This window comes from Eulemur rufifrons, chromosome 15, assembly GCF_041146395.1.
Source record: "Eulemur rufifrons isolate Redbay chromosome 15, OSU_ERuf_1, whole genome shotgun sequence".
Classification (NCBI taxonomy): Eukaryota; Metazoa; Chordata; class Mammalia; order Primates; family Lemuridae; genus Eulemur; species Eulemur rufifrons.
The window spans coordinates 94,559,051-94,579,238 of NC_090997.1; the positions used below are offsets into that span (position 1 = coordinate 94,559,051).

Genomic DNA, 20,188 nt, shown 5'->3' on the forward strand with positions numbered 1-20,188 from the left:
GGCTGTGAGCGTGCGCAGATCATTCTTCCCTGGAGAGCCAAACTTCGGCGGCTCCCAGCACCTTCTGCGGCCACGGGGGAGGGCCCTGCTCTGTCGGTTCTGTCTAGGCCCCGCCCCTCTCCCCGCCCCTGGAAGGTTCTGCCCCGCCCCCTTGCTGGCTCCGCCCCCGCCTCTGGCCGCCCGGGTTGTCCAAGATGGAGGGCGCTCCGCCGGGGCCGTTCGCCCTCCGGTTGCTACTGCTGGTGGCGCTGCCGGCCGCCGGCTGGTTGACGACGGGCGCCCCCGAGCCGCCACCGCCGTCCCGAGCCCCGCAGGTAGGGCAGGGCGGGAACGGCTGGCCACTCTTGGGCTCGGACCCTCGGGGAGGCCCGGGCCGTCCGCAACGACGCCTCCCACGTCTTGCCGGCGAGCAGGGGCGGGGTCCGGGTCCCCCAGAAGAGGAGTGGGGAGCAGCACGCGAGGAAATGGGGACGGCGTGGGAGGGGGCGAGAGAGCGAACGGAAGGGACGGAAAGGGGCCGGTTACTGCGCGGTGGAGCCTTGGGTCACAAAACAAGAGATTCTCGGAGCGGCCCTAACTGTTGCTCGTCTTGACGTGGCTTTGCCGTTCAAAATGCGCGATCGCCGGTGATCTCAGGCTTGTAATGGCGCCGTCCGGGGGTAGAGCCCGGCACTTGAGCAAGGCAGTATCTGTGTGCTCGGGAGATGTGGAAGTTGCCCAGTTGCAGAGCGCGTTTCCAGGCCACCTGTGCCTGCTCGGCCTGGCGGTCGGCAGGGCGCGGCTGTGGGGCTCCGCGGGGCTGGAGAAGTGGGGAGGGGCTGAAGACCTAGCTCTTACCGACTGTGTCTTCTTGTCGGGTGTCAGAGAAGTGGTTCTGCGAGCTAGGCGCGACTGGCAGCATCTGCGTCCCCGGGGAACTTGGTTCGCCTACTACTCTGGGGGCGGGGCCAGCAGTCTGTCAACAAGCCCGCCAGGTGATTCCGATGCCGGCTGAAGTTTCGGAACCATTGCATCATCATATTAAAAGGTGGCTGATTCTCACCTTTTTTGCCGTGGAGTCGTGCCGACCTAATCCAGTATTTGTCTTTCTACAATTGAATGTATGGTAGGGAAGTCTGAATATTTTAAAATCTGAGTTTTCTAAGAATGACGACATAACCTTGGTATGCCTTACTAGTCAAGACTTGAATGCGAATACTCTAAATACAAAGGTGACTGGCATGGTAAATGTCACTTTTTTTTTTTTTAACTTTTAACGTTTTAGAGTAATGACCTTACTCCACTTTGGTACAAAAATGAAAAGTATTTCTCAGTTTCAGTTTCGCTGAGACATTCCAGGAAGCCACAACATTGGGTGCCCTAAGAACCACTTATATCTGAAATTATATGTGAACTACAGTTGCATCTGCTTAAAAGATATGAATTCGATGGACCAGCAACAGGAGACCAAATAAAAATGAAATAATTCTAAAGTTCTAGAAATGTGGACATTATTTTCGCCTTTTTAAAATTTTAACACATTGACTGCCGTATGAATTGTATTTAACTCAGGCTGGTTTTGAGCCCAGGGCTTCGTGAAGCAAAGCCCTGCAGTTGGTTCGTGAAAATCTTGTGGATGTTCTTATTGTTACAATTAATATTGACAATTTAATTCTAAAAACATGGATTGTGTTGCATATAACTTACACACAGAAAACAATAAAAAATAACAAATTAGAAAGGATCTTTTTTTTTTTTTTAAACGTGGCCCCAGGGAAAATTTTTTTTTTCTAATGTGGCAGTCAATGTGTTAAAGATTCATCGTCAACACTTATGTGTCCAAAGAGACTTTTACATCTATATAATCTGAGAAGAATACATTTTGACTGCAAGCTTAAAATACACTGCAATGTTGGCTGGCTCTTAGTGATTTCATCATTTTAGTTCTCCCTTCTTAGGCCCTCATTCCACTTTTGGAAAGTTCATATCTGAACTCAGAATTTCACAGATTAAATGAATGCTGAGCAACTAGAAGGAGAATCTTAGTACTTGGAATGTGTAGGTGGGAAGCTGAAGTCTCTTGGTCTCAGTTTTTTTCAATGTTTTGTGAAAATTTTTCAAATGTATAGAAAATCTGAAAGAATTCTGCAATGGTCCTTCATACTAGATGTGCTGTCCAGGAGAACTTTGTGCAGTGGTGGTTATGTCTGCTCTCTCCATTAGAGTAGTCACTAGACTCCTGTGGCCACTGAGCACTTGAAATGTGGCCAGTGCCAGTGAGGAACGGAGATTTATAATTATTTAATTTTAATTTAAATAGTCACATGTGATTAGTGGGTACTGTATTGAACAGTGCAAACCTAGACTACCATTAACATTTTACTATCCATTATCACGTCTGTCCATCCTTGCATCTAGCCTGATGCAAATTTGAGAAAACTGGTTGAAGTCAGGAAAGTTCTCCTGTCTTCTCTCAGTGACTCAAATTTATTGGGTTGTAAACATTTTTCTGTCTTTGTGTATGCAGTTGTCAGAAGTTGAGGTCACACAAGATTGAAAAAATAATAAAAATTTTTATAGTATATTCTTCTAATATTAAAATAACTTAGTCTCCAAAGAGAGGCATTCAGATGACATTTACTTTCTTGTATGCATAACTGTATATTTCATATATTTCCCTTAGACTTACTTATTTTAAACCAGGTGTCTATTACCTTTACCCTTAGCAAGCCTGTTGTGTCTCAGATGGGCATCCTGTGAGGAATGAGAGGGAATTAGAGGGAAGAATTGAAAATTTGTGAGGAGAAACTTTTCAGTGTCTCTATGCGCTTTCTTAGTACATGCAACCCAGGCTCACAAGCCTGAACTTCCAGTTCAATCAGAGGTTCTCAGGAAGAACAAGAAATGTGACCTGGCCCCAAACTCCAGGCCAGGAGGCTGTAAACAATGTGGTTCCTTTCTGCAATAAAATCATTCAGAAAGACCAAAAAAGAATCTCATTGAACTTGGTTTTCTGGAAAACACAGTATGCTTGTGTCTGTTGTCTTTTTCAAATCCTGTATTTTAGTAGACAAGTTATACATGTAAGTGCAGTAAATTACTAACCCTATAGTGTATGTTCACTGCTGAAAGGCAGATGTTATAGAAAGGTTTCTTAGAACATCATTGGGCCTGCTGCGGTGGCTCATGCCTGTGATCCTAGCACTCTGGAATGCCGAAGCGGGAGGATCACTTGAGCTAAGGAGTTCGAGACCAGCCTGAACAAGAGTGAGACCCCCATCTCTACTAAAAATAGAAAAATTAACTGCGCGTGGTGGTGTGCACCGGTATTCCCAGCTATTCGGGAGGCTGAGGCAGGAGAGTCACCTGAGCCCAGGAGTTTGAGGTTGCCCATGAGCTAGGCTGATGCCATGGCACTCTAGCCCTGGAGGCTTACCTGTGGGCTTTTCAAAGAACAATAGTTTACGGTTAATGAATCTTGTAGTTTGAAAAGAGGAATGGTTAACTGACATTTGAACATAAAACAATATAGCTATAAATTTGGTGGCTTATTGAATGTTGGCTTGTTTTAGAGGTACTATTGGTTCTAACAGAAGCTTAATCTAGATCAAGGTAGACTGGGAGAAATCAGGCTGGTTCTGAGGAATTACTATTACTGGTTAGAAAGCTTCCTAGGGAGTTGGGAAATGCACCAAATTCAGCCTACGTGTATGGTGTGGGCCTTATATGGTATAAATCCTGTTCTACAAGTTATTCCTGGAATGAACTCAACCTCATGAAATCACCTCAGTCTTATTCTCTCAATTGTTGGAAATTATATAGAGAGTATTCAGGATGTTCACAGTGCCAAGAAATATACTTGTATATTATTTTTGATGTTTATGAATAATTTTCCTGTTTTAAAAGTTAATACAACCCCAAGGAAAATGTATTTGAGAAGAGTATGGCTTTTATTCTAGGTTAACAATGTCTATCTGTGAATAAATTTAGGAAAGAATTTTATTTACAAATGACAGATTTTAGTTCCTGTGGTCAGTGGCAAATACTTCTTAAAATAGTGTTTTCTTTATAGAAAGCATGTCATCAATAAACTAAAATATTTCGGTACACTACAGTAAAACTGCAGCATTGCAGATACTTGTCTAAGAAACACACTCAAGAAAGGGTCAGAGCAACTTTGTTTATAAAAGGAAAAAAGTTGGAAACAACTCAGATGTCCATGGGCAGTGGAGTGAGTAAGTAAATTGGTAGTCAGATAATGGAATGTTACACAGCACTGTAAATAAGTGACTATAGCTACAGGCATCAATTTCAACTAAAAGAAAGGAGTTCCAGAAGAATACGTACAATATTATTCCACTGGGCTGGGCTCATGTGGCTCATCCCTGTAATCCCGGCACTTTGGGAGGCCAAGGCAGGGGATGGCTTGAGCCTAGGAGTTTGATAACTAGCCTGGGCAACATAGTGAGACCCCATCTCTAAAAAAATTTTTTTAATTAGCCAAACGTGGTAGCATGTGCCTGTAATCCCAGCTACTCAGGAGGCCAAGGCAGGAGGATGGCTTGAGCCCGAAAGTACAAGGCTGCAGTGAGCTGTGACTGTGCCACTGCACTCCAGCCTAGGCAACAGAGTGAGACTCTGTCTCTAAAAACAAACAAAATTATTCCACTTATGCAAAGCTGAGAAGCAGATAAATCTAAACAATATGTTGTTTAGAGAGAGATACACAGGTAGTAAACCTACAAAGAAAAACAAGAAATGATTACCAGGGAAGGTTGGTGTGGGGATTCCTCTGAGGGGAGGGAAGGGAACCATGCAAGGGCTTTAGGGCAGGGCTGATATTCTAGATTTTAACCTAGGTAGTAGATCCATGAGTGTAAATCTTCTGAACTCTACATTTGCTTATATATGCTCATGTGATATATTTTACAATTAAATGAAAAGTATATAGATTATACAAAATTGGAGTTGTGAATAAGGGTGCAAAAAAAGCTATAAAATGAAAATGACGGTCTTTTAAAATGTTCTAACGCTGTTATAAGTGATTAGACAGTAAATATAATTGAGGGAAAAAGAGAAAGCTGAGTTATTCTCAGTCTGTAAAATGTATGACCACTCAGTTAATATAATATTTGTTTTGCAGGATGGCATCAGAATCAATGTAACTACCATGAAAGATAATGGGGAAGTATCTAAAGAACAGGTTTGTCTCTTTTTATGTTTTTAATATATTTTTAAGTGTTAATGCAGCCTATTTTATTTTTACCTACACATGTAATTTAGTTGGATAATATATTTTTGACATTAAGAGTTGGTCATTATTTATAAACATTGGAATTAATGTATATGCTGCTTTATTTTAAGGTTGTTCTTAACATAACCTATGAGAGTGGACAGGTATATGTAAATGACTTTCCTGTAAATAGTGGTGTAACCCGAATAAGCTGTCATACTTTGATAGGTGAGTACTACTAAATTATTTCCATAATTGTTCTGTTTTTAATAATATTAAATTAGTAAAACAATTCTTGGGTGTTATATATTTCCATTTTAAAGTAAAAATATACATCACTTTCAGAGTATATAACACTAATGTGTTTAAAACTTTTTTCTTATTTTAAATTGACTATTCCTGTTATATGCACTTTTTTTCTTTCATAAGATTGGCACTGATGGAACTGCATTTCTGGTAGGTTGATAGCAACATAAGAATGGGCATAGAGGTAGAAATGCGGGTAGCAAGAGCCAAAATCTTGGAGGCATGCTTACCACAATTGTAAAAAATAAAGAGAAAATGAATTGTCTGTCTCATTCTCTAGTTTTCGGTTTCATCTACCCTTATGTCAGTAGAACGTTTTTCTATTTAACCTTTTAAATTTTTGAGTTGTTTAAAGGTAAGCAAATATGTTACTTTAGAATATATCATTATTTGAATGGAATAATAACTGTGAGGAATATAGATAGGATCTTTATTACCTGTTTTAATATATGCATTTAAGGCCGTGAATTTTTTTCTAAGCACTTGTATCCTATACTTGATTTATTTTATATATATATATATTTTTTTTTTTTTTTTTTTTTTTTGAGACAGAGTCTTGCTCTGCTGCCCCAGCTAGAGTGCAGTGGCATCATAGCTCACTGCAACTTCAAATTCCTGGGCTCAAGCGATTCTCCTGCCTCAGCCTCCCCAGTACCTGGGACTATAGGCACACACCCTGATGCCTGGCTATTTTTTTCTATTTTTGATAAAGATGGGTCTGGCTCTTGCTCAGGCTGGTCTTGAACTCCTGAGCTCAAGCTATCCCCCCACCTTGGCCTCCCAGTGTGCTAGGATTACAGGCATGAGTCACCATGCCCAGCTGATTTATTATATATTTTAATTATCATTTAGTTAAAAGTGTTGTCTAATTATTTGTTTTGCTATTTCCTTGCCTAATGGTCATTTCGAAGTATATTGTTTAATTTCCAAACATTTGGGACTTTTTACTGATTTCCCCTCTATTGTCAGAGGTATAGTCTGTATAATTTCAATCTTTTGAAATTAAACTTGATTTATGGCTTAGCATATGGTCAGTTTTAATAAATGTTCTTTCCACGTATACTTGAAAAGTTAGTTGGATATAATGCCTGCCAGGTCAGATTTTTAATCATGTTGTTGATGAATATGTTAAAATCTCCACTCTGGATTTGTCTGTTCTTCTTTCATTTCTTTCATTTTTTGCTTTATATATTTTGACATGATATTACTCTAAATGCGTACAGATTCAGAACTGTTTTGTCTTCTTGGTGGATTGACTCTTTTATCATTATATGTCCGTCTTTGCCTCTGTTGATGTTCTTGCCTTAAAATCAGCTTTATCTGTATTAGTTTAGCAATGACTGCTTGTTGGCTGGGCAGGAGGGGAGGTGGATTTTTGTGTTACCTTTCCATTTTCTTTCAGTCCTTCTGGGTCCTTTTATTTAAGGTGAATATCTTATAAGCAGCATATATTTGTTGTTTTTAATTCATTCTGTCAATCTGGTTTTTAATTTATTTATACGTATGTACATTAATTACTATATATTATGCATTAACATATAGTATAATTTATTTGCATTGATATGATTACTGATATATTTGGTTTTAAATCCTCCAGCTAAATTGTTTCTTCTTTGTCTCACCTGTTCTGTGTTTTTCTTCCCCATTTTGCCTTCTTCTGAGTTAATTATTTTTGGATTCATAGTTTCCTCATCTTGTTGGTTTTGTGTTATTTTACTACTTTTAGTAGTTACCCTTGATAGCAATAAATTAGTACTTTTATTATTTCCCAAACAATGCAAGAACCTTAGAACACTTAAATTCCATTTATTCCCTTTCTGCCTTTGGGTTATTATTATAAAGTATTTTAACTCTTTGTGGTGTTAAACCCCATGCAACATAATGACTCTTACTGTTGTATGTAGTCCAGTATTCATTTATGTTTACCCTCATGGTTACCCTTTTCAGTGCTCTCTGTTCCTTCTTATCTGTGCTCCCCTCCGGGGTCATTTCCTTCTGCCTAAAGAATTCCCGTTAGTATTTCTTTTAGTACAGGTTTGTTAGCCATGAATTATCTGAGGTTTTGTTACTTTGAAACATCTCGTTTTCTTTCTGATTGTGTGAGACTGCCTGTCAGGCTTCTCTGCCTCCTAATCTTTGCTTTCTACTTGCAGCTTTTCAACTTCTCCATGTGTTCAGCTTGGTAGTTGGCAAATGCCTCGTGGGGAAAAGTAGCATAAGATACTGTGCTCACCTCAGTGAGCTCTCTTCTTGGCCCCTTAAGTGCTGTCTTTTAGCTCTCTGATGCCTCTAGTCAGATGTTGGTTTTGAGTGTATATGTGGGTGTGTATTTTTTACATGGTAGTTCTCAGCAAGAAGGTTGGTGTACTACAAGCTAATCTATGGTACCTAGGAAAAGAAGTGCTAGTACTATTTAAATAATAATTTGTTTGATGTTATATGTTATATTCACTGGAAATTTGACATGAAATGCAGCCTAGGGGCTCTATTTGTTATAGTCATCTTGCCAGTCATCCCTGTTGTTGCGTTTAATTTGTTTCTTTTGATAGCCAAAGTAAATGCTCATCTTACCTAATTAAAACAAGAATCTTCAAAACATTAAATGCAGCAACAACAAATCTTTAATTCCTTAAAAAATTTTTTTCTTTAATAGGCGTCTTTGTTATTTATTGATACATAACAATTTAACCCAAACTCAGTGGCCTGTATTTATTATTTCATAGTTTCCGTAGGTCAGGAATCTGAGCTTGGCTTAGCTGGTTCCTCTGGCTCTCACAGGCTACGGTCAAGACTCAACTGGGAAAGAACTGCATCCTGCCTCATTCATGTGGTTGGTGGCAGGATTCTGTTCCCTGTGAGCTTTTGAGCAGAGGCCTCTGTTCCTCACCAGATGTTGGCTGCAGGCCTCCCTCAGTTCCTTGCTGTGTGAACCTCTCTGTAGAGCATCTCACAACATGGCAGCTGGCTTCATCAGCGAGAGGACAAGTGAGACCCGCCAGCAAGAGAGAAAGTACTAGCAAGCCAGAAGTCACAGTCTTTTATAACCTAATCACAGAAGTGACATTCCATCACTTGTTCTATGCTCAGTTTGTTAGCAATAAGTCACTAGGTCCAGCACACAGGGAGAGTATTACACAAGGGTATGAGGACCTGGAGGCAAGGATTATTTACGGCCATTTTTGAAAGCTGCCTACCACAGTAACAAAGTCGGACCATGAAGGGCTTTTGGTGATTTTAATTTAATTTTATTCTAGAGTAGAGGTGCCAAATTTGTGGGCTGAAGAGTCATTGCTTTGATGTACTTGCATGACTGCATTTTCTCACCCATTGGGTCTCTTGTGCCCTAGCCTTCAGGCACCACAGACCTGCTGACAAGGAGCTTATTTAGGAGGGAGACCAGTGGGTAAATGGTCAATTGAAACTCTGAGATGGACCAAGACAGGGGACTTTTTGCAGTGGTGAGCTCCAAAGGATATGAGGAGGTTAGGCACAAGAGAGAAAGGAGCAGCAAGGGCCAAGATGAGGAGCCTGAGGGAGGTGGATCAGTTGGGGAACTACCAAAAACTCACAGGGATGCCACTGAAGGTGTCTGAGCAGGAGCCTGTGGAATCAACGCTGCACCATAGTGAGATTAGTCTGGCACTGTGGTTTGGAGGAGGTGGGACTAAAGAAGGGGAGAATAGTTGGGTAAATGTTGTAATAGTAAGTGGCTAATGAACTAGATATTGGGCTATTCCAGTCAAAGAGAATAGGACTATAAAAGCACAGAATCGGTTTGAACAGCCGGGTCTGTTGCATCTGGGTTCCTATGTGGCAAATAATCCTCAGATTATTTGAGAGACAGAAACTAAATGCTCCATTTGTGGCAGTTTTATTGGGGTATGTTGTTTTATCTTTTTCTATAGCACTTTCTACCTTAATAGAATAGCCATTGTCTCTATAAACCAGCTGAAGCTACTATACCCCTCTCTATTGGGGGGGGGCTGGGGGTTTCCTAGCTAGAGAGGAACATGGCCAATAGCTAGTCCCACCCAATTGCCCCTGCTAGGAGGTGACATGCGCCTCTCCCACCTTCTTTCCCCATTCCTACCTTCTCCAACAGTAACAAGTTACTTACTGGAGACAGGACTGAGGAAAAAACTTAGTGTTCTTACTGCTTGGGCTCCTTCTGTCACAGGATTTTGTGGATGATTGGATAGATGAGTGAATGTGCTTATTTTGCTAAAACATGGGATTGTGTCTTCTGGCCTGCTTTATAAATAGCTATGCCCTGTTGGTTCTTTATTGCCAACCTGTGTAAAAGAATAGGAAAGATGTTGCTAGTGTGATATTTCATACAAAATCTAAAGATCAAAGCATTTTCCTGTTTTCAAATGAGCATAAACGGTCATAAGGATTTGTCAAGTTGTGTTTGTTTTTATAAGTCTGAAATAGCATTGAGGTCAGGGATGAAGAAAGCCAAAGAATTTGGTTTATAACTGTCTTGTTCCATGTAAATGTCATCAAAATAATCAAATTTAGTAACAGATTTGGTGGCAATATTTGTTCAAAGCTGTCACTACTTTTTTTTATAGTGAAGAATGAAAATCTGGAAAATTTGGAGGAAAAAGAATATTTTGGAATTGTCAGTGTAAGGATTTTAGTTCATGAGTGGCCTATGACATCTGCTTCCAGTTTGCGACTAATTGTCATTCAAGAAGAGGTAGTAGAGATTGATGGAAAACAAGTAAGATAGTATGCTTATTAATTGGGAATTAAATCATATAGCTTTAAATTTGTGCCAGGTATTATGCATGTGTTCAGTTACTGGTTTCTGACTTGATAATGTTGCCTTCATCTAATCATTTAGATTTTTTGTATACTTATATTAGCATTTAAAGTGTGTTTTTTTAATTGCTCATATTCATGTATGTTTATATCATTTAAAAATGTTATGAACATCATTAAACAGAAAGTAAGTGAAGGGATTGAATTTGGTTCACAGTCTGCTACTATTTCCTCTAAGTCTCTATGAGTAAATGAAATGGAACTGGATTAAGTTTATAGTAGTGCTAAAACAGACAGGAATATTATTAAAGTTGCAAATTAAGTGCCCCAAAGTGGGAGTGGGGGGGGTGGGATAAAGAGTAATTGTCTGTAGGACAAGTTGTTTAGTTACAGAAATCAGGGAAGAAAATTCACTTTTCAATTCTTACGGAGTTGCACCATTATTTAAAGAATAATTATTTTTTCTTTCATAGGCTCAACAAAAGGATGTCACTGAAATTGATATTTTAGTTAAGAACCAGGGAATACTCAGACATTCAAACTACACCCTTCCTTTGGAGGAAAGCATGCTGTACTCTATTTCCCGAGACAATGACATTCTAGTTACCCTTCCCAACCTCTCCAAAAAAGGTAATTTAAATGACTATTATTTAAAGTATTAAGGAAATTATTTCTTTAGTTGGATAGCTTTATATGCTATTGAACTTTGTTAGTTTTGCACTATTTGCAAAAGTTGCTTTATATCTTTAATTATAGTTAATATGTTTGGAAATAAGCCTCTTTAAAAAATACTTTATGACATATATTACTTTATATGTACATTTAAGGACTTTAGGAATCTATTTTGAGCCTTAGTAGAATGTCATCAATGCTGGTTGGATAGTGACATTTTTCGGTAATTATCCACTCTTTCTCTGGGTACTCATCACAAAATATGTAATAAGAATATTGTAAAAGTTCATTTAGAGGAAGGATTCATTTTTCACTGCAACATAGAACTTCTTAAAATTTTCGCTTTCTATGTGACAAAATCATAACTACTTTATCCCCCCATGAATGTCTTAGTTTATATCTCCCTTCTGGCATTTAAATCAGTGCACATTCAAATATGTTTATTTTTTTCTCCCATGGTAAAATGTATGTTGTTATCCTAAATGTTATTGGCATAGTGATTTTAGGACTAGTAGGAGAGACACCAGCATGCCCCTAGGATTTTGTTAACTTTGTTCTTCCTCCTCAGTAGAAAGTGTTAGTTCATTGCAGACCACTAGCCAGTATCTTATCAGGAATATGGAAACCACTGTAGATGAAGATGCTTTACCTGGAAAATTACCTGAAACTCCTCTCAGAGCAGAGCCTCCATCTTCATATAAGGTAAACCAAGTATTTGGTGTTAACATAAGCATTTATGGTTATGATGAAGAAAATAGGTCCTGGCATTTAAAATGAGGTGGAAACCTCCAGGTTGGAACCATGGAGTGAACATTGGTGATAATGAACACATCGTGGTGGTTTTAATGTAGTATTTTTAGGTATTCCTGTTTTCTTCTTCAAATTTCCTTAATAATAATATAGTCAGATCATGATTATCAAGGTGATGGATTTCATTTGGAATTTTACGTTCCAAAATTCCTTCTCATATCCCCGTATTTCTGTCTGTTCTGCAACTCCTACCTTGTGTACACAATGTGCATTATGCCCTCAGGATTTTGTACAGTGATTAAGCATAAATGGCTGAGAGTATACTTTTTGGAGTCAGACTCCCTGGGCTTGAATCCCAGTTCTGCCACTTACTGGTTGTGTGATCTTAGACAAATCCTTAATCTCTTTAACCTCAGTTTCTTTATCTGTACAATGGGGCACCCACTTAACCCATAAAGTAGTATAAAGTAGTATCTAATGAGGTGGTTGTAATGAGGGGTATTACATATAAATATACATTGGTACCTACTAAGTACTCATATTACCTATGACATTTATACTGCTTACTAGGAAGATATTCATGGGTTCAGAGAGAGTATCTTAATATCTCTCTATATATTAGCTAGACCCCTACCCAAGATAATTTCCATTTAAATGATCAGGGTCTATGATTAGTCTCAAAGGAGAAGTTCCCACTGACGGTCAGGGTTGCTCATTTGGGGTCACTGTAGCGATTTGGATTGTAGCACCCTCACCCTGTCTCCTGACCTCCCCTTGCAGGTCAGCCCCAGAGCAGACTGTCTTCATAGCCCATGCCATCAATGCCCACCTTAGATTCTTCTCTTGCTCTTAATGTATAGAAACATGTTTTATACACAATGAGCTTCTCATCTGTTCTAAAAGCTACTAATATGTTTATCTTTCTCCTCTTTCTCTTGTGCAACTACTGGAAACAGTTGACTCTGGTACATTTTGTTTATAGTGGACTAGCCTAACTCATCTTTTGTCAGCTAGTCATTATTTTCACTTGACTTGTAGTTAGACAACAATATAAATAATCTTAAAGGATATTAACTTTTCTGTGTGTATATTATAAAACATAATTTTAAAAATTATAAATAACTTTATTGTACATTTTAAAATAAAATACACCTGTTTAAAATATAGTTAGTTTACAAATGAAAACACCTATGTAGCCACCAACACAATCAAAATATAGAATATTTTCATTACACCAAAGCTAAAACATTAAAAAACTTAAAGTTTATTCTTAGAGCTCAGTGAAACTTGCATATCTAATCAAAACTCCTTTTTTAGGTAATGTGTCAGTGGATGGAAAAGTTCAGAAAAGATCTCTGTAGGTTCTGGAGCAGTGTTTTCCCAGTATTCTTTATGTTTTTGAACGTCATGGTGGTTGGAATTACAGGAGCAGCTGTGATAATAACCATCCTAAAGGTGCTTTTCCCAGTTTCTGAATACAAGTAAGTATTTATCTTTGAAACAGTATTTTTAATAATTAAAAAGTGAGATACTTATTATAGAGTAGAAAATATGAAAATGAAAGGTAAGACAAGTGGGAGGGAAAATAACACCTATTTTTTTCCTAGTCCATCCTCCAACTTTAGCAAAATTAAAACACATTTATTGAATACCTATTGTGATCAAGATGCTTAAAGATTCAAATGCAAATAAGATAAACTCTGCTCTTTAAGAACTTAAACTTGGCTGGGCGTGGTGGCTCACACCTGTAATCCCAGCATTTTGGGAGGATCACTTAAGGCCAGGAGTTGGAGACCAGCTTGGGCAACATAGCAAGACTCTGTCTCTATAAATAGAAAACAAACAAACTTTACTAGGGAAAGGAAAAAAATACATATAATGGAAAATGCAATGTGTATGATCAGAGATGGACAAGAGGACTTCACTATGTATTTTCAAGTCTAAAGTACCAGTTTAAAATGTAGTTCATTTCATAAGACTAGCAGGATATTCACTGCACCACTGTTCGTAATAGAAAACAAAAGCAAAATAAGAACCTTCTTAACTGTTTATCAGTGAGGGCTTGACTAAATAATGGCACACATGTGCAATGGCATTCTCTCTGGCTGACGAAGTCCAAAATCTGTTAAGTAGAGGGAAAAGTTGCAAAGCAATATGATTGCATTTGGGTAAAACAAAAGCATTATGTAATAGTATGTGCATAAATGCATAGAAAATTTTCAGAATGAGAAAAATTATTTCTAATGAGTGGGAGTTAGAAAGCAGGGGTAGAGAGACTGACTTTTACTTCCTTTTATATTTGCCTTTTTAATCAAAGGAATTATTTTATAATAAATTTTAAAATGAATTATTGTTAGCATTTCCACAAGTTAAACCATTAATCATTTTAGTTATCTTAATAGAAAAAAATCTCAATGGGGAGATGACCAGTTTTCAGCTTAGCTAAATTACTTTTTTTTTTTTTTTTTTGAGACAGAGTCTCCCTTTGTTGCCCAGGCTAGAGTGAGTGCCATGGCATCAGCCTAGCTCACAGCAACCTCAAACTCCTGGGCTTAAGCGATCCTCCTACCTCAGCCTCCCGGGTACCTGGGACTACAGGCATGCGCCACCATGCCTGGCTAATTTTTTCTATATATATTTTAGTTGGCCAGATAATTTCTTTCTATTTTTAGTAGAGACGGGGTCTCGCTCTTGCTCAGGCTGGTCTTGAACTCCTGACCTTGAGCAATCCTCCCTCCTCAGCCTCCCAGAGTGCTAGGATTACAGGCGTGAGCCACCGTGCCCGGCCTGCTAAATTACATTTTACAGATGTAATATAAAACTAAAAACAAGGTTTGCGATATACTTTATCAATGGCAATTGTACTGAGGGTATGTTCTGGTAGAAAAAGATTTAATCAGTACAGCACTGTAGAGAGCAATTAACTGTATCTCTTCACTTCTCTGTTCTTCAGTTATTTTTCTACCTAGAGGTAGCCATGGTCATGTTTGGGTGGACATCTTTTGTCCAAATTCTATGTCTTGATGTAAATGTATACTAGATAATTATAATTGTTTCTCAACTCAGACTCTTAATTGTTCTGCAAATTGCATTTTTCACTTAAGACAGAGGTTCATAAACGTTCTTGGTTCATAGCATCCGCAGTGTGCCAGTAATTCTTTTTTAATGTCACTACCTAGGCCAAAAGAAAAATTTAAAGAAAAATATTTTTATTTTATTCTTCAATTACTAATTTAAGAGATTGCTAATGGGATGTGTGTGCCTATAGGGCACTACACAATCCCTTGTATCTTGGAATCAGATTGGATGCTGTTCAACATTAGTTTTTGTATGGTATTTGCTTTTTATCACAGCAACCACCTTTGTTAGTCTGTTTTGTGTTGCTATTAAGAAATACCTGAGGCTAAGTAATTTATAAAGAAAAGAGGCTTATTTAGCTCACAGTTCTGCAGGCTGTACAAGAAGCATGGCGTGGGCATCTGCTCAGCTTCAGTGAGAGCCTTAGGCTGCTTCCCCTTGACCAGAACGCAAAGGGGAGCTGGAGGCATGTGTAGAGATCACATGGTGAGAGGGGAAGCAAGAGAAAGGCGGAAGGTGTCAGGCTGTTTTTAACAACCAGCTCTATACTGAGTTGATGGAAGTAAATAAAAAAAACAAAAAAACAAAAAAAAAACCAACCAGCTCTTGCAGGAACTAAGAGTGAGAATTCACCCTCCCACTTCAGGGAGGGCATTAATCTATTCATGAGGGATTGGTATCCACCCCCATGACCCAAACACTTCCCATTAGGCACTAGCTTCAACAATGGGGATTAAATTTCAACATGAGGTTTGGAGGGAACAAACTTCTGAACTGTAGCACCACCAAAAACCCAGTTTGGAAATATGACTTCGTTGAATGTTTTGCAGTCTAATGTTGAAACCATGAACTACCCTCAACCTAGTATTACACATGAAGTCTCCGGAAAATTGAAAATATTCTGTGACGCCTGTGTGAGTTTGCCATGCCAACCCAGGGGTCTCAGTGCAGTTTGGGAGCCATGAACTTCAGATCTTTTCCTGTCAGTGCATATATAAGCTTATCCTCTTTTGTCCCCCAGTTACCTGCTTTTTAAATGCCAATTTTATTTATGTTTTTATTTTTGGTTGACAATTCATAATTCTATTTAGCATACCTATTCTTTTTTTATGGCTGCATAGTCCTGAAGGAAATAGGAAAAACCAAAGTGTTTTTCCTACTCTCACACTCAATACAATACCTTACGCTTTGATTTCTCCCCACCAGCAACCAGCTAGGGTCCTCTTATTCAACTCAGTTCCAACACTATGTACCCGGAGAGAGCATAAGGTCCCACACGTTAAGGGCTCAGTTCCACAAGACCGCCCCTCATTTCGGATGCCAATCCCAAGCCCTAAGTTGTGACCTGTGCTTCTGACCAACTGGCAATAAATCAGGGTTTCCATGACCCCAACTTAGTAGCACGGCTCACAGAACTCAGGGAAACACTTCCATATACTGGTTTGTCACAAAGGAAACAGATGAATGGGCAGATGGAAGAGGTGCATAGGGCGAGGTGTAGGAAGGGCAGGAGGGGCACAGAGCCTCCATGCCCTCTCCAGGTACGCTACTCTCAGTGCACCTGCATATGTTCAGCTATCCATAAGCTCTCCACACCTAGTCCTTTTGGGTTTTTATGGAGGCTTCATTACATAGGCACGGTTGATCACATCATTGGCCATTGGTGATCAACTCAACCTTGACTTTCAGCACCCCTTCCTTCCCACCCATCCCCAGGTTGGGGGTAGGGGGGTGGGACAGAAAGTTCCAACCTTCTAATCACAGGGTTGATTCCCCTGGCAATCAGCCTCCATCCTGAGGCTATCCAGGAGCCCCCAGCCATCAGTCATCTCTTTATCATATAAAAGACACCACTCTGGAGATTCAAAGATTTTAGGAGCTGTGTGCCAGGAAACCAGAGGAAGATTAAAAAATTATATGTATCTTATTATAAATCACAATATCACAGTAGTATTCCACAGTATGGATATACCATAATATAACCAACCATTCCTCTATGAGATATTTGGGCACTTTCCAATTTCATGTTAATTCAAATAACGTTCTAGTATACATTCTTGTACATATATCTTTTTGCACATGTATTTATATAGAATAGTTTCTTAAAAGTAAAATGACTGGGTCAAATGGTATGTGTATTAAATAACTCCTTAAAACCTGATGATGATCTTTTTTGTTTTTGCTACTGTAGACAAAAATATAATCTCATTTTAATTTGCATTTTGTTCTTACTAGCATCTTTGCAAGTTTAGGGCTAACTAGGTCTAGCATCTTTGTAATAATTGGCTGTATGTATTTCTCTGGTAACTTGCCTATTTATAGCCTTTGTCCATTTTTTTTTCTTTTCTTTTCTTTCTTTTTTTTGTGACAGTCTCGCTCTGTGGCCCTGAATGGTGTTGGCATGGCTCACTGCAACCTCAAACTCCTAGGCTCAAGTAATCCTCTTGTCTCAGCCTCCTGAGTAGCTGAGACTACAGGTGGACGCCACAATGCCTGGCTAATTTTTCTGTTTTTAGTAGAGATGGGGTCTCACTCTTGCTCAGGCTAGTCTTGAACTCCTGGGCTCAAGCAATCCTCCCACCTTAGCCCCCAGAGTGCTAGGATTAAAGGCCTGAGCCACTGCACCCGGCCTACACGTTTTCTTAAAACTTATTTTTTACCACCACTTTTGTGTATAGTTTTAGCTAGAGTTCTGACTGTTTTCCAGAGACTCTTGTTTCATTAGTAACTTGTCATGGTGTTAGAATGTTACCTTATTATAAACTAAGTTTCCATATACATTAGTCTGTTTGTTTATGGACTGTCTTCTGTTCCAATGATTTATTTGTGTCAGTAGCACAGTTTTAATTACTGTGTTTTAATAAAACCTTTGATAGGTGGTTAGGGCAACTCGCTCTTCTCCCTCTTCTTTTAAAACAACGTTACGGCTATTCTTGCGCAGTTTCTCCCACTAACTTTAGAATCAGCTTGTTCAGTTCTATAAACAACTAGCCTCTGTTGATGCTGTGATTGGGATAACATTGAACTTACAATACAGGGTCTTGGATTCAATCCAAAGACCTACTCTTTGGTCAGAGTTGTTAAGTAACAAAATGAGAAATGCTGTCTAAAGATCTAAGGTTGTGTTCCAGTGGTGAGTATTGTTTAGAAAGCTGCTTGGGCTTAGTCTTTTTGCTCAACCTGGGCATATCTAGGGACCTAACTCTGTGTCTTAGAGATCTATATTTACCCTATCCTTTCCTTCCCTACCATACGAAGTAATGAACTTCCTCTGTACCTTTCATTCCTCCAGTTTGGTTACAGTGACTTTAGGCTCAGAGTTTGTACAACCATTATAAACTTTTAAATAGAATGAAGCAAAAGCACCTGACCTTAGGTTTATATTTAATTTATAACCTTGAAGTAACCCTACCAAAATATGGGCAGAGGAAATACTTAATTTTGATAGTAATTAATCATCTTCTATTTCAGAGGAATTCTTCAGTGGGATCAAGTGAATGTTATACCTGTGACAGCTATCGACTTATATCCAGATGATCCTGAGAAAACAGCTGAAAACCTTGAAGATAAAGCATGTACTTAAAACACTATCTCAAATCATGGAATTTGCCACTTGAATATAATTTTTTAAAAATCATTAAGAATCAGTTTAAACACTAGAGAAATTGTTAAACTCCTAAGACTGCCTGAAAATTGACCTTTACAGTGCCAAGTTAAAGTTCACCTTGTTCTCTAAAAGGGCTGGCTATTCAGATTATGAATTGTTACAGAAAATTTAAACAAAGTGGAAGAGAAGATATTGAAGAGACTTTGAAATTACCAAAAAAAAAAAAAAAAAAAAAATGCCATGTGCCAATAACATTTCAAGGTGCCTTTGTTAAGGAAATTATATCCACTTAATTACTATAATATATAAGACTTTATGGAAAGCACTTTATAAAATTCTAATTTAAAAGCTCAAGAACTTAACACTTTTATTTTTTATTCAATACAATGTGCCTTTATACTAAGTATATGACTCAGTATAAAATCATTGAAGTGTATCATTGATTTGATTGTATCCTGTACCAAGACTACTTGAATGCACCAGGATTTAAAAGTAGTGACATGTTCTCACTCTAAAATAAACTTTTTTTTCTTTTGAGGAAACAAGTACAGCTATTTTGGTTATAATTATATAAAAACTTTGCCCAGGAGAAATTACCTCATAGCTGCTTTCATTTACACTGGCTGAAACCAAGGCTCAAATCAGTTGAGTCCATTGATACCATGGAATTGGAGTGTGCCCTTGGTCTTGTGGTTCCAGGTATATGTTATTTACCCTACCAGTGTCCTGACTTTTTAAAAACATCACATATATTGACATATTTTACAATGTGACCTAGTACATATACCTTATCTTTATGTAATACTTTATGTTGTTAACTTTTTTTTTATTGCAACCCATCATTTTAAAACCCTTGTCCAAGTAATGGTTGGTTTTGAAACCACTTTATATTTAGGCTAAATAGATATGCGTGTTGTGGGGAAGATTGACAGTTAGTAGAATGAAGGAGTGATGTTTCATTTTGCCTAGCTGTTTTTAATTATTACATTTTACAGAGCTATTACTCCTATCTCCATATTGTAGAAAAATAAATAATAGCCTGCAATTTATAATTTGATCTCAAAGTTACCAGCTAGTAACACTGTTTCTTTATGCTCTTTCTCACCACATAAGTTGTTAGAAAGCACCAGTTCTAACTCCAAATGATCACAGGGTCTTATTTCCTCCATTAACCATAAGCTTATAGATTCTAGCAAGGAAAAAAATTTAGGAGGCCACATGGTCTAGAGTACAGGCTTTGCAGTTCACAGATTCCTATCCTGACTTCTCTCCTTCCCAATGAGACCTGGGACCACAGCAAGGTACTCAACCCGAGGCTCTGTTTGGGAGGATACAGTAAGTTATTTTCTTCTAAGTAACCATAAATGGAAATCTTATCTAAAACTTTATACCATCAACTTTTATTTCACTTATTAGCTTTTATTTATACCATTAACTTTAGCATGCATGAGTTTAGTATGCATTAGTTGATGAGTTTAATTGGAGTATAATTAGCGGCACAGGCTTAGAAACATACCTACTTGCCTCTAGTGCAACCTCTTACATAGGCAGAATAAAAACTAGTCAGGCAAGACTATTTTTTTTCCTTTTTAAATGCACAGTAAGATGAAGAGTCTTTAAAACTCTCCCAGAAAGAAGGGAAGCTACTGTAACACCTGGTGGGAAAGAAGGCACATTGGGCCTGGCTCATGCTTTAATTAGCTACTTGTGTAAAAATGTTTTGGGATTTTACGTTATCCACTGGCACCTAAGGAACGAGGGCCAGTCTTATTCTCCTTCCTATGAGTAAGAACAGC

At 38.4% G+C, this 20,188-nt stretch overlaps 1 protein-coding gene across 2 annotated transcripts; it reads left to right on the forward strand.

The window, feature by feature from the left end:
- Positions 1-146: 146 nt before the first annotated feature.
- GINM1 (glycosylated integral membrane protein 1) lies at positions 147-18,901 on the forward strand. Of its 2 annotated transcripts, none has more exons than XM_069488047.1 (8): positions 147-314; positions 5,123-5,182; positions 5,344-5,440; positions 10,093-10,244; positions 10,759-10,915; positions 11,526-11,659; positions 13,025-13,188; positions 18,257-18,901. In XM_069488047.1, exons 1-8 carry the CDS (start codon positions 195-197, stop codon positions 18,366-18,368), a joined length of 996 nt encoding a protein of 331 aa, XP_069344148.1. In that variant the 5' UTR covers positions 147-194; the 3' UTR covers positions 18,369-18,901. The 2 variants fall into 2 exon arrangements, with proteins under 2 accessions (XP_069344148.1, XP_069344149.1); XM_069488048.1 differs by having other exon boundaries at positions 11,529-11,659.
- Positions 18,902-20,188: the final 1,287 nt, after the last annotated feature.